Here is a 13013-nt window from a genome sequence, read left to right as displayed (position 1 = left end):
AAAAGTAAGCAGGTACAAGAAATCAGAACATGAGGCTGGCAGAATAAATGAAAGGATGCAGAGAAGAATATAGGGGTGAGAGAGGTAAAGATATAATGACTCACATCGGGGAAAAACCCACCTACCATCAGCCCAACTGTCAGCCACGTGTGACTCACTCTTTTGGATTACCTGAGATGGAGGGAGACCAAAGACAGAAAAACAAAGAGTCATTTTTAAGATTCATTACTTCTTTTTTAGTTTTTTCATTACTAATTTTCAATGGAATCACCGACCTTAAGATTCTCAAACAATCAGGCATATCATTTGCAATCAATAATCATTTTCACTCAGAGCTGCGAACAGGATAGGCATACTGAACAGAAAATGTGCAATATTGTGTGAAACAACTTTGTGTGTGTGTGTTCCTCCACGGGCTCATTAGTATCCCCAAAAGCATCCTATCCTTATCCTGTGGTGGTATAAAGACACAATGGCGTCCGCACTACAAACAACATACAGTGCAGTGTCACAAACACTGAACACAGTGCATGAACGCCTCCTGCAGCGTTGCACACTGCCTAGCTGAATCTAAGTCAGTGACAAAAACAGAGTGGATGCCTGATAACATACAAGCTGCCTTCCTCAAGAAGGAACCTTATTGGTGGAACAGTGATCACCTCAGAGACCCATAGACACACAGGCAGGCAGCCCGAGCCCCCATGCAGCATCTCTCATTGAGAGCATAAAAACAAGCGAGGCAGGAACATTTGGAGCCCTGGGGAGGGACAGTTATATACTCAAACTTTATTCCTTCAGCTGAACTGTCAGGTCATGAAGAATAACACAAAGTTGGACAGACAGGGACAAACACTCAAATAAATGAATCAGTGACAGGCTTCATTCACATTCACTATGAATACAATCAACTGTTCAGTTTTACACTACGTCCAGAGACAAAAGGAGAACGAGCATGAAGCTACTTGCAGGTAGCATATCACTTTGTCATTCACATATGTCTATCCATCCATGATCTTAAATCTGATGTTGTTTAATCTTTTCTGTTTATTAGACAGATTCAGACCAGCAGATACTGATGTGCTTAAAGAGGTTATGTGTTAATTATGTTGGTGCCAATTAGTTAAATGTGACAGTGGCCTGCCAGAGAGAAAGAGAGCAGGTGTTGAACAGGTTCAGTCACCGGCCTATAGCTATTAAGATATTGTGCTGTCAACCGTTTGGCAGTGCCTTTCATACTAATAATAAACACAGCTTTATTTACTGATTACAGCCATTTGTATTACAATACAAATGTATTTTAATAGTTTGACCAAAAAAAAAGAATTAGTGCTATCAAACGAAAATATTTAATCGCGATTAATCGCATTAATGTCTTAGTTAACTCGTAATTAATCACACATTTTTCTCTATTCTAAATGTCCCTTGATTTCTTTTTGTCCCATTATTTTTTCTCATTTCAATGCTCTTATCAACATGATACGATACTTTTAAAACGGTGCCTGAACCGAAAGATTAAGGTTAATATAGGTTAATGTTAGCTGCTGCTAAGTCTAGTGTTAACTAGCGTCCCTTGCGGCGATGTTTTAGTTCCCTCTAACGTCCGTTTTCGGAGCATCAGAGAGAAGCGCAGGCATTTAAGTGGCACCTAAATAAGGCACAGAAATCCGCGTTGCTATTCGGTCCGGTAGATAACGGTCGAGACCCGGTGCCGTATTAGCACCGGGTCTCGGACCCCTCCCCCCACCAAATAGAAACTCTTCGGATCTACACGATTCATGTGGATGATATTTTCCCTTTCAAAACGGCGATTTTCGCCAAAAAGCGACTAGTTTGCAGGTATGTACTACTCTTTGGCCGGCTCGCAATCCCAAACAAGTGTGTCTGTTGTTTTGTTTCCGGTCTAGCTAGATCCGGTGTGTGGTATTGTAGTTTTTCTAACGTTACTAGTTGTTGCAACAGCTTGTGAAAAAAACTACAAAGTTTGTTAGGCCAAAAAGACTGTTAATCTTGCGATAAAAAAAATTGACGCCGTTAAAATGGGTTTGCGTTAACGCCGTTAATAACACGTTTAACTAAAAGCACTAAAAACTATTTATAAAAAGTTAATCATAATACATAATTATGTTGCAAATACTCAACTAAATATATCCCTTATAAAATATATGAAGGACATCTGCTTATAGTACCTGGAAATAATGAAGAAATGTAAGTATTTAAAAACTTATTTTACAATTAACTTTATTGCAATGAAAACATTCTTATTTAACATAACTGAGCATCCGTTTCTTTTTGCAAGTTAATCCTATTTTAATTGTCAGTTTTCTTTCTCTTTCTTTCTTTCAATCCTATTTTAATTGTTTTGTTGTTGTTCCTTCCTGCGGGAATAAATAAAAACTTAAAGACTTATGCTTGCAGATATCAACAGTATAGTGTTATATGATTACTGCGATATTAACTTCATGTATGACCACACACACGCGTGCACACACACACACACACACACACACACACACACACGTATGTAAGTAAGTATGTATATATGCATACTTGTTTTTGCATGCACTCTCAACTGATTGTCACAGTGAAGTGTAATTGATTATGAGGGAGCACTGTGGGTTTTTCCGAGCTTGTGAGTGGAGGGGTAAACCTAAATTAATCCTGTCCTGAAGCTGGAGCCCTGTCCCAACCTCGGTGCCCATCCTTCCCTCTGGGTCTATAAATCCCCTCCTTTATCCCCAGGATGATCCCAAGCTAGATTGGATGGTTTCTTGATTGCCTACGGTTATATATTCAAACTAAATCCTCTTTCAGGAGCATTTAGAGGACAAAGGTTTATTGTCAGACTTTGTGTATATTCGTGTATCTGTGAGATGTCTTGCATCTTTGTTTAATTGAAGCAAGGCTTGTCGTTCCAACTTTATGAGGTGATGACGCAAAAGAACACTAGATGGATCTTTGAATGACGACAGTCCTGTTCTGACCCAAATTACTTAATTTCACCAAGATATACTACTCTGACAGTGCGCCAAAATCCTACTGAAAAACTGCACCAGTTAGTATTATTCTGTATTTGAGAAAAACTAAATTAGAAAAATAATGTGAAAGAGAAGGAGATCTTAAGTTCAATATCCTTTTTCCTAACACTGAAATGTTTAACAGTGTTTGCTCCAGATAATGTTAACAAAAATGTGATACTTTGGTGATACTCTTAAGAACATTCTCCCTTCACCTTCTCCTCGGATCAACCTCCGAAACATGTAAGGATGCATTTTGGTTTATTTAAGCCCTGTCCTCCACAGAAACAGACCAGTGATTATCAGTGAATAACAGGTGTCGGTGACAGACAGGATCAGCGAGTCAGCATGTTTCTCAGAAATGTCACAATACTGTCAAAGGTGGATTACAAACGACCACATGGACAATGGCCTCTCTGGAACTTTGTTACCCTCACCCTTGTATAAATACACACACATACGTCCTTGTCCTTAGTTCTGCAGCTCATTCCATTCAGCCGAGCTGCCACTCGTCCAAGCCTGCTGTCATTGTCTTTGTAGAGATGGTGAAAGCTCAGCAGAGCTTTGGCAGTGGCAGACTGAAAAAAAAGAAAAAGAAAAAAAAAATAACCACTCACACTGACAATTTGTCATTTTGTGGACTGTGACAAGCATGTGAGAATTTCCGTAATATAATGGATCCAAGATTCAGTATCGTGATAAATACTTGATAAATAATCTTGTTTTTAACGTCCTGATTTCTTTGCTTTATTTAAACAAAGGAATAACAATATCACAGGTCCCTGTAAATGTTCACTTTTGCTTTCTGGATAGAAAACAGCTGCAGCTTCATTCATTCAGAAAGGTTATATTAATTAAGCTGTGGAACTTAAGTGTTCTAAAATCACATCCATTATCATTATTGAAACAAATAAGACCACCAAAGGTGATTACTTAAAAGGAGATTAAGCCCCCAGAGTTACAATGGTAAGAGATCAGCTCAAATAGCTAAGTGATAAAGCAGACAATGTGCAATCTAGCAGAACCTGAGATAAATTATGTATCATTACAATGCAAAGTATTATAGTCTTTTCATGCAAATTGTGCAATAGTCACAGTACAAATATCTGCATAATAACCTGATCACTTACTCTTCTTGACTCTTGTATTTAGTTCTACTCTTGACATAAAAAAGTTGCAAATTTAGCATGACCAGCACAAGTGGGAGTCAATCTGGTCCGTGCTCTTTTGACACCGAAGCAGCCATGTTGTTGTTCATTGCTAAACATACAGTCGGTTAACTCAAAATATATGGCCATAGCCTAAACAAGCCCATTCAGTGTTTCCAGAGGAGTCTGAGAGCTGGCATGGAATAGACCAGTCTTTGTTCCCTCTGAACCAAACACAGGCCCATCGCTGCTCTTTGTGCTGCGCCTCTTTCACTGACAGACACACATCAATAAGAAGGGAATTAGGCCAGAGAGTTCTGGCAGCGATGTTTGTGTGTGAGCGCATGCACAAATATGTGTGTGTTTGTAATCGGAGAAAGCCAGAAAAGGAAAGAGAAAGAGAGATAGCCAGAATTATATTGTGTGGAAATGTGCATATGTGTGCATACAGTACATATGTGCGTGTTTGTGTGCGTTGTCTTTGACTGATGGAAACTGGACCATATCTCATTCAGCAGCTGCATAATGATGGCATAGGCAGGAAACAGTTAACAATCGTTATTGTATCTATATGTGTGTGTGTGTGTGTGTGTGTGTGGGGGGGGGGGGGGGGGCAGAGAATAGCACAGTTGTGTCAGTTCTGACAGTGCGGGAGATGACTTCAGCATACTGCAAAGAGTGTGATAAGAGACACAACTCTTTGTATCAGACAGGGAGAGTGAGTAAGTCAAAGAAAAGAGATAGAGGTGTACAGAGGGACTGAAAGAGGCCAGAATGGATAAAAGGCATCTCATCCACGGCGTGTTACGCCTGGCCGTGTCGGGTTCACCTCGGGCGCTCAGTACAGAGTGTGTCTGAATGAGGAGGTGAATGGCAGGTAGTTCCCTGACAGAGGCAGGCACAACGCCCTATTGTGCAAGATGAAACCCTAAGGGAGGCCCTGCTGCCAGAGTTGCGCTTAGCTTTCCAGGAACAAGACAAACCAGAAGACACACAATCATTTACTCCTACACATGCAGACATTAAAAACCAAAACCATGATTCTGTATTTTCTTAATGACATCACAGACTGCATTCAAAAGAATGGCAAATGTTGTCTGCTTGTACAGCTTCCAAGAAGACTATTACTGGAGACTGATTCACACCTGATATCTGTGTTAAACTGACCTGGATACACTTTTTCAAAATATTTTTAATCTTGAACATATATGACCACTATGTTATACCACTTGTTTAAGTCACATCTATGCATCTGTGCTCAACACCACAGCAAGTGCCCTAATGCATAATTCACCATGTGCATGGAACTGACACTGGTCCATGTTGACTATAACTACAACACTCTACTAACAACTAATTTGTCTTAGCTGTGGAGTGGTGGTATTGAGGATCTCATTTTGATTGAACTGTTTATTAGTAAGACAGATGTTCTCAATGAGGGATTTTAGAGAAATTTGTAGAGTATGTAATGCATTTTAATCCCTGCAAAGTGGCCTTTACTTATACTAAACTGATAGGTGTTTAACAGTGGCTTGGCCAACATAGCTCATATTCCACCAGCTCTGGCAAGGTATCATCAACTGTCAACAGGCAGGAAACCACCGACACACGAGCTGAAATCTCATACCAGAGATTGTGTTAAAGGCACAAAATCATAAGGAATGGGAAAGGGAATGCGTGTCAGCGTCAACACACACTTTGTGCGACTGAAGAGAGAAACCTGCCAGACTCACAGGTCAAAGGGCATCTGGCTCTTTGTGGTGCCAGCAGGTGAGAACAACTGTACGCAGTCAGATATAAATCATTCACATCGTCACATATTTAAATAACTCTTCAGTCAGATCTCTGAGCCCAGGTAACTATACACCTCTACAGCCCAATAGGGGGATTCGTGGGGATCAGCACATCCGAGCTCTGTTCTTGAAGCTCTTAGGGTTCATTCAGACTAAATGAGGCGGTCCAGCTATTCGCCGCAGGGTTGTGCAGCAGTGGGAGTGTCACTTAAATGGCCAATTTGTGTGTCGTCCTGTTGTGTTCTTTAACCCCCCTAATGTAGCACAAGTAGACTGTATATTTCAAAATTATTGTTATCCGTCAGATCGTTTATAGATCTCAACATTTCTGACTGCACTTGAAAGCAGCTTCATTTCACGGAGAAAGAAAAGAGACGAGACTTTGCTGCTCGTTTTTTACCCTCATAGTGTTTTAAAATAGAGAGATAGATATAGGCTACTGTACAGGACTCTCACACTGCCTCAAAATGGACTGACAAATCTGATCGCCGGTTACTAGACAAAGCAGGTGGGTATCTTTCAAACTTCAAAATTTTCCACGTGAACCTAGCCTTTAATACTGCTATATTTTTAAAGTGAAAACGCTTGTGACGCTGTGTGACCCCTGCTTCTTTTCTGCCTCCGTCTTCAAACAGGAAGGGATCAGAGGGAAGCAGGCAGCTCGTTGGCACTAGAAACCACAGCTTTTATAAAGGAATTTCACCTTCATTCTGGAAGTGTGGGTGTCACTCCTACTGGAGAGAATAAACCCAGTCTGTCCACATGAAAACCACGATGGTACAGCGTTTTACTAGTAAATGTTTCTTGATGGCATTGACAAAAAAAAGATAGGGAGAGGAGGAGAGAGAGAGAGAGAGAGAGAGAGAGAGAGAGAGAGAGAGAGAGAGAGAGAGAGAGAGAGAGAGAGAGAGAGAGAGAAGGGGAAAAGAGTGTTTCCTCTTTCCTCTCTCACACTTCCTCTTTAGCCACGGCTGACCTTTGGTTGAGAGAACAGCCAAAGCACTGCCTGAATGATGCTGAAATTGTTTAGACTCCAAAGGACTGAAAAAACTAGAATGCCGCCTCACAGTTGTATGCGTCCGCCAACCAGTAATGTTGCAGTATACATCTGTGTCTGTCCAGACTCATAATATATGCAAGACTTTGAAGGAATTCAATAAAAGGCAAACCGTAGATGCTTCACGCACATCTTCAACCTGGCAGCAGCCGCAGCACAGAAGATCTATATTTTCACCACAGTTTCAAGGTGGGCACCCAAGATCAGTGTTACTAATTCAGTATCCGACCAAATGTCTGCTCTTCTGTTCCTGAGTATGGCGTAGAATAATGGCCCGAACATTATGATATCACAGTAAATTTGACCTTTGGGGTATAAAATGTCATCACGTCAACATTTTATTCGATCAGACATATGAGTAAAATGTTGTCATAATTGGCATACGAATTCTTGAGTTATGGCCAAAAATGTGTGATGTGAGGTCACGGTGACCTTAGGCTCCCATTACCAGACCTACAGTATCTCCACAGCTAGGTCTGGCTACACCGCTTATCTATTCTGGGATAAGGGGGAAAAAGCGCTGCTTTGTTTGTATTTCTTTAAACCAATCACAACTGTCCTGGGCGGCACTAAGCCCCTGATGCAGCGACAGTCCCCTTGCAAAATAGATAGGGGAGATAGCGGAAGGGTAGGGACATCCAGTGCGTGAGACTGGCTTTATCCCAGCACTGTACATCTAGTAAGCCAGACTACAGTGACCTTCACCTCCAAAATCTAATCAGTTCATCCTTGAGTGCAGGTGGACGTTTGTGCCAAACTTAAAGACATTTTCCTCCAGGCGTTCCTGAGATATCGCGTTCACGAGTATAGGAGGGATGGACTTAAGTACGGAAAGACGTACGGACAACTTGAAAACATAAAGCCTTCGGCCATGGCTTTTGCTGGTAGAAAGGCATTAAAACATATTCAGTATCTGAATCCTTTTGAATCTCTTACTGAACATTTTCACATTATTTGTTTGAAAAGAAAAAGGACAACGAAATTAAAAGTACAACCTATTACTTTACATATAGTAAAACCACATAACACTAGATGATATCTAGTGTCATAAGGTGGTTGTTTCACCTCAATTATGTTAGTATGAAGTAAAAACGGCATTGACAAGATTACTGAGCAATGCTCATTGGGTTTATGTTGAGCATCATCAATAATTTTTTAGTGTCTAAAAATTGTACAGCCATTTGCCTTCTGTGCAACACACTCGCCCAGGTGCCCTCAACAACCAGAAGGACTCTAGTGCAGCAACAAAGGCATGATCGCTTACCTGCTTCCCACTCACAGAAGTACTGCTGGAGGTTCTGTACCACTGCCAAGAATTTAACCCAGGTCTTTGCTGTATGTCTCTCTACATTACACAACATGTTTTCATCTGCAGCAGAGGGAAGCAACTAAGCATTAAACAAGAGAAATGTGTTTGTTTCTGCTCAAAATGTTCTTTCCTTATTGAATTATTAAATGTGGCAAAATATTCTGGAACATCAAATAATGCATCAATTCATCCATCTTCTATACTACTTATCCTATTCAGGGGTGCAGGTGGCTGAAGCCTTAGCATGGCATACATGTGGCGAGAAGTCTAGTACATCCTGGATACAGCACAGCCTATCACAGGGCTTATACATCCTCATAAACTGACAAACACGGTCACACCCATAGGCAATTTAGAGGTCAATTTTTGGCCAATTCACCCAACCCGCATATCTTTGAACTATGGGGAGAAATCGGAGTACCTAGAGGAGATGTAACTTATTTAAACAAACCCTAAAATATCAGAAGCAATTTGCTTATGCAGGAGTTTCATGCTGATTGTAAAAAAAATCAAACTATTATATAGAACAGCAGTGGTTTTGGAAATATTACTGGCATGCAGAACAATAATTTATGCATGACATTAAGTTATTTCACTTAATGGACTCCCTGTGTTATCTTTTATAACCCAACTCTAAGGACAGGACATGTGACGTCACACACAAGTGAAACTACACTCTACATTATCTAACCTTTTTGCTTAATTTCCTATCAAAACCTCTAAAGTCTTTACAACAGAAGTCTCTACCAATATGGGTAATACATGAAATCATCACATGTATATCTTTAACTACACTCTACTTCATGTCATCTTTCTAAACCAGTGTCAGTGTGCAGCTTAGTTGTGAGAGTCTGGCTTCCTGTACACACAGCCAATTAATCAGCCCCTGTGACAGTCAGGCAAGCATACAGCAAGCTGTGTTAATCTTGTGATCCGGTCTAGGATAAGCACATCTTCACCACATCTGATGCTAAAGTGTTAAATGAAGCCGATCTCAAGTCAGAGGGGATGGCAACTCCATCTTTAGGGACTACTGAGTTCTATTTTGTTAGCATTGTGTGTGCAAACACTACACATACACAAACACATTGCACTCTACAAAGACTTTCAATTCTAAGCTCAGCTCCCAACAGGGAGGGCACAGAGTGAGTGCAACAGAGGAGGAGGAGGAGGAGGAGGAGGAGGAGGAGGAGGAGGAGGAGGGCAGCATCATCGTGGTGGTCTGACTGTCGGAGTGAGACATGAATGGCTGCAGTACCCTGAAGGGGCAGCAAAGCTCTTTCAGTCACTTAGCATATACTTAACAGGTTGTGGGATACATATCCCGGACAGTTCAAAAAACCCTCTACATGTGTGTATGTATACTGTTCATACATGCAGTACAGGGGAGAGAGAGAGAGATGAAAACAGTTAGCACAGTTATCAGAATGGATGAGTAGAGTAAGTGGGTGAAAACAAACCTTCAGTCCATATTCTTGACGATGTAGCGGATTTCCTTCATTGAGGAGGAGATAACAACCTGCTGCATCAGGCCCAGGTCTTCAAGAAAGAGAAGAAAAAATGAGATGGAAAAAAGGCTTCCTTGGCACATTGTAGTCTCTGCATCTGCCTGTCTGTGTCTGTGTCTGTGTCTGTGTGTGTGTGTGTGTGTGTGTGTGTGTGTGTGTGTGTGTGTGTGTGTGTGTGTGTGAGAGTGTGTATGTCTCTCTCTCGGTCTGTCTAGACAGATAATAGGAAAAAATATTAGGCATCAAATATAATAATGAAAAATACTAGGCAGTTGAGACTGAAATAACCCCTGCTGAGGGTCTATTAAAACGTGTGTTGGTTGCAACTGGTAGGCCCCTGGCTAATATCATGAGAGACAGACACATTGATATGACAGCATCATAGTAAATAAAATTAAAAAAAGTTTAATGAATTAACTGGAAATCAACACCTACCTAATAACAACTTTTAAGTCCATAACAAGCCAGCGAAGTCTTAAAACACATACTCTTTTTTCCTGAAGCAACGAATTCTATCTGTTATGCGCAATGAGCCTGCGCAGGTTTGTCTGTACACTATAATATTCTTCAATTTAATATTTGTACTGAAGTAGGCTACTGCAGCAAAAAGCCCGCATGTGAATGCTATGACACCACAGGAGATGAAATATAACGTTAGTGACTGTTACGAAAGATAAGTTGAATAACAACATACTTTACGTTCTACAGAATTAACGTTAAAGTAATAACAAACGAATTCGTTTATGTTGTGAAAACACGTGAAGCAACGTGTATAAAGCTAAAAAAAAATGAAATGTTAGTTCAGTGGCATTCAGTGAGTAGCAGCAGCGTGTTAACCTATTTTATATACAGTCTACTGTGTTAACGGACTCGGGTTGACAGTCCCGTTTGTGTCATTGCACAGAGCTGCTGTTTCGATGAAAACGTCTCACGCTACATCGACATTCTTAACAGCTTTTCATCGTGGCACAGAGACGCAGCACACATCACACAAAGGCACAAACTGACGGTAAATCCACCCGAAAAAAAACAAACAAAAAATATATTTCACACTTACACGGGTGATAGCAAACTGTTGGAGTTGACACAGACGTTCAGCGAGCAACACCCCTCCTCCGAGTACCGTCCGCCCCACGGTCCTCTCGTCCGACGTCCGCTCTCAGTTCTGACGTCATGGCGTAGGACGTAACCTAAAGCGAAGTGGCCAAAGACTGTGTTGTGATAAGAAGCCTCTCTCGCGTGTTAAAAACAGATAGCTACACCTCTGGTTCAGACCATAGACTACAGTCTATGGTTCAGACATTTTCGTTAAGTAGCCTACCACATAAATGTGTGTTTAGAATTAGACTACTAAGCAAGCAAAAATTAAAGTCTCAGCACAATTTAGTTCCAAAAATGTTTTGTTTTTTTAATTAGTTGGAAAATTAGATCAGGAAGTCATCTGTTAGTAAATGCTTGGATGACATTAAAGGGTTAGTTCACGGTTTGTCAATCCAGGCATTTTATTGATGCTTCCAATTAAGGCAGAACAATTTGTCGATTGGTCGATGAACAGAAAATTTAATTACCAGCCTACTTATCGAGTAACGTCATGTAGCAGCAGCCTACAATGTTTTCCTCTGAAGTAGAAACACCAATTTGTTTGGATAAAATCCACCTTCATCTGTACTCAATGGGAAAATACAATGAATAAAACATAGGCTATATATATATATATATGAATGTTGCTTTCGTAAAATAGTAGCAGTAAAGTTACATTAATAAAGATTGACTGGGAAAGTGTAAATGGGGAGAAATTAATAACTCATGTTCTTCCCTCAATCCTGATTCCCAACCGAGATGTCCTTGATCAAGACTACTCCTCTTCACTCTAAACTTACCCAGATCCGAAGACTGAAATTAGCACAAAGGGTGTTCACCTTAACTATTATCAATCAAAGACCGTTCTAACTATTTTCACATCTCTTCAGTACTCCTCATACAGTGGTCAATTATAGTGGTCTTTATTCTGGGATCCATGTCCACTGTATGCGTGCAGACTGAAGCTTAAAATCTGACAAATGAAATGTCATCATGTCTTATTCCAGAGTATAGTGGTTCCACATCTAACACAACTTCAGTCTTTCTGTTCTCTTGCCCACTCGGAGGATAGCACGACGTGCTGGCAGAAGCGTTTCATTTCTGGATAAGTACAAGGTCTCCTTCTCATAGCCATGGTAGCTATGGCAACATAAAATTATCTCCAATATCAATGCTGACAATCTTCCTTTCCATCCGTGCCTTTCAGATTTTAGGCTTCATAGGGGTTTCGAACTTAAACCAACAAAAAGCTGACTTTGTGTTTAGTAAAGTGAAACCTGTACACACAATACATAAAAGTACAGCTTGCAAAACAAGTATTTTCTTAGTCTATAAGATAAATTATTTTTTGAGTCTCAACACTGCTGTGGCAACACTGCCACATTTGCGGTATAGTCATAAGGAAAGCTAGAATGGAGGACAACTGTTCAACTGTTCAAGGTGAGGAACATTTTGGAGTTTCAACATATAAAGACACATGTTGTATATAATTCGTCATGTTTGATGTCTATTTTTTATATTTAAAAGTATTCCCTTTTGTCACATAGTCCTCTATTAATCCCCAAAAGAGAATTAATGATACAAATACCATTTTTACACAAAAGCTACAAAATGTCTGCCATGGATGGATACTTCTTAAAACCTAGACTTAAAGCTGTAGCAACAGTATATTTGCACATTTCATTCATTCATTTAATTTCTGAAGGATCTATTAAATGCTGTATGATGGCAATTTATGCTGTACTTGTGCTCTAATTCCCCTCCACTAGATGGAAACATTGACACAGACATGCAGGTAATAGCAGTTGTGTGTTTTGATAGTGGTCTGTATGAGGAAATTGCCTATCTCCTTGTTATTCAGCTTTTTTAGACAACATTTTAACTTCATTGTATGTACTTTGTGAATGGCTGCAGGTTATGATATACCCTGTTGGCCCAGTTCATAAATTCTGAGTGGTAGCTGAATTGGAGAGTGAATGGACTCCTGATAGGGTTTAGAGGAGGTAGACTGAGAAAGTGGAGGGAAGGGGAATATGAGGATACATGAGAGTTTGAGAAGGGAGAGTATTGTCTGTAGTATGTGAGTGTGTGTGGATGGGTGTTT

At 40.3% G+C, this 13013-nt stretch overlaps 1 protein-coding gene and 1 long non-coding RNA gene across 13 annotated transcripts in view; one reads left to right on the top strand and one right to left on the bottom strand.

Annotated features, from left to right (window-relative positions):
- Window positions 1–11013, bottom strand: part of tmcc1a (transmembrane and coiled-coil domain family 1a) — a 43965-nt gene extending 32952 nt beyond the window's left edge. For 2 of the 12 annotated variants that reach the window (XM_031316398.2, XM_031316401.2), the window contains exons 1-4: window positions 10887–11013; window positions 9782–9860; window positions 3476–3592; window positions 126–171 (exon numbers count right to left, since the gene is read on the bottom strand). In XM_031316398.2, the coding sequence (XP_031172258.1) occupies window positions 126–171; window positions 3476–3502 (73 nt within the window). In that variant the 5' untranslated portion in view covers window positions 3503–3592; window positions 9782–9860; window positions 10887–11013. Of the gene's footprint in view, window positions 1–121; window positions 172–3451; window positions 3593–9781; window positions 9861–10666 lie in introns of those variants that run through there. The other 10 variants (XM_031316406.2, XM_031316405.2, XM_031316391.2 and 7 more) reach the window with 8 other exon arrangements.
- Window positions 730–4577, top strand: LOC116062004. The gene is made up of 3 exons (XR_004107873.2): window positions 730–983; window positions 4106–4110; window positions 4567–4577. It is a non-coding gene; the product is annotated as an uncharacterized LOC116062004 (long non-coding RNA).
- Window positions 11014–13013: the final 2000 nt, after the last annotated feature.

The sequence above is a fragment of the Sander lucioperca genome, chromosome 12 (genome assembly GCF_008315115.2).
Source record: "Sander lucioperca isolate FBNREF2018 chromosome 12, SLUC_FBN_1.2, whole genome shotgun sequence".
Classification (NCBI taxonomy): Eukaryota; Metazoa; Chordata; class Actinopteri; order Perciformes; family Percidae; genus Sander; species Sander lucioperca.
Note: the sequence above shows the minus strand (reverse complement) of the source record. Positions and strands in the feature narration are given on the sequence as shown.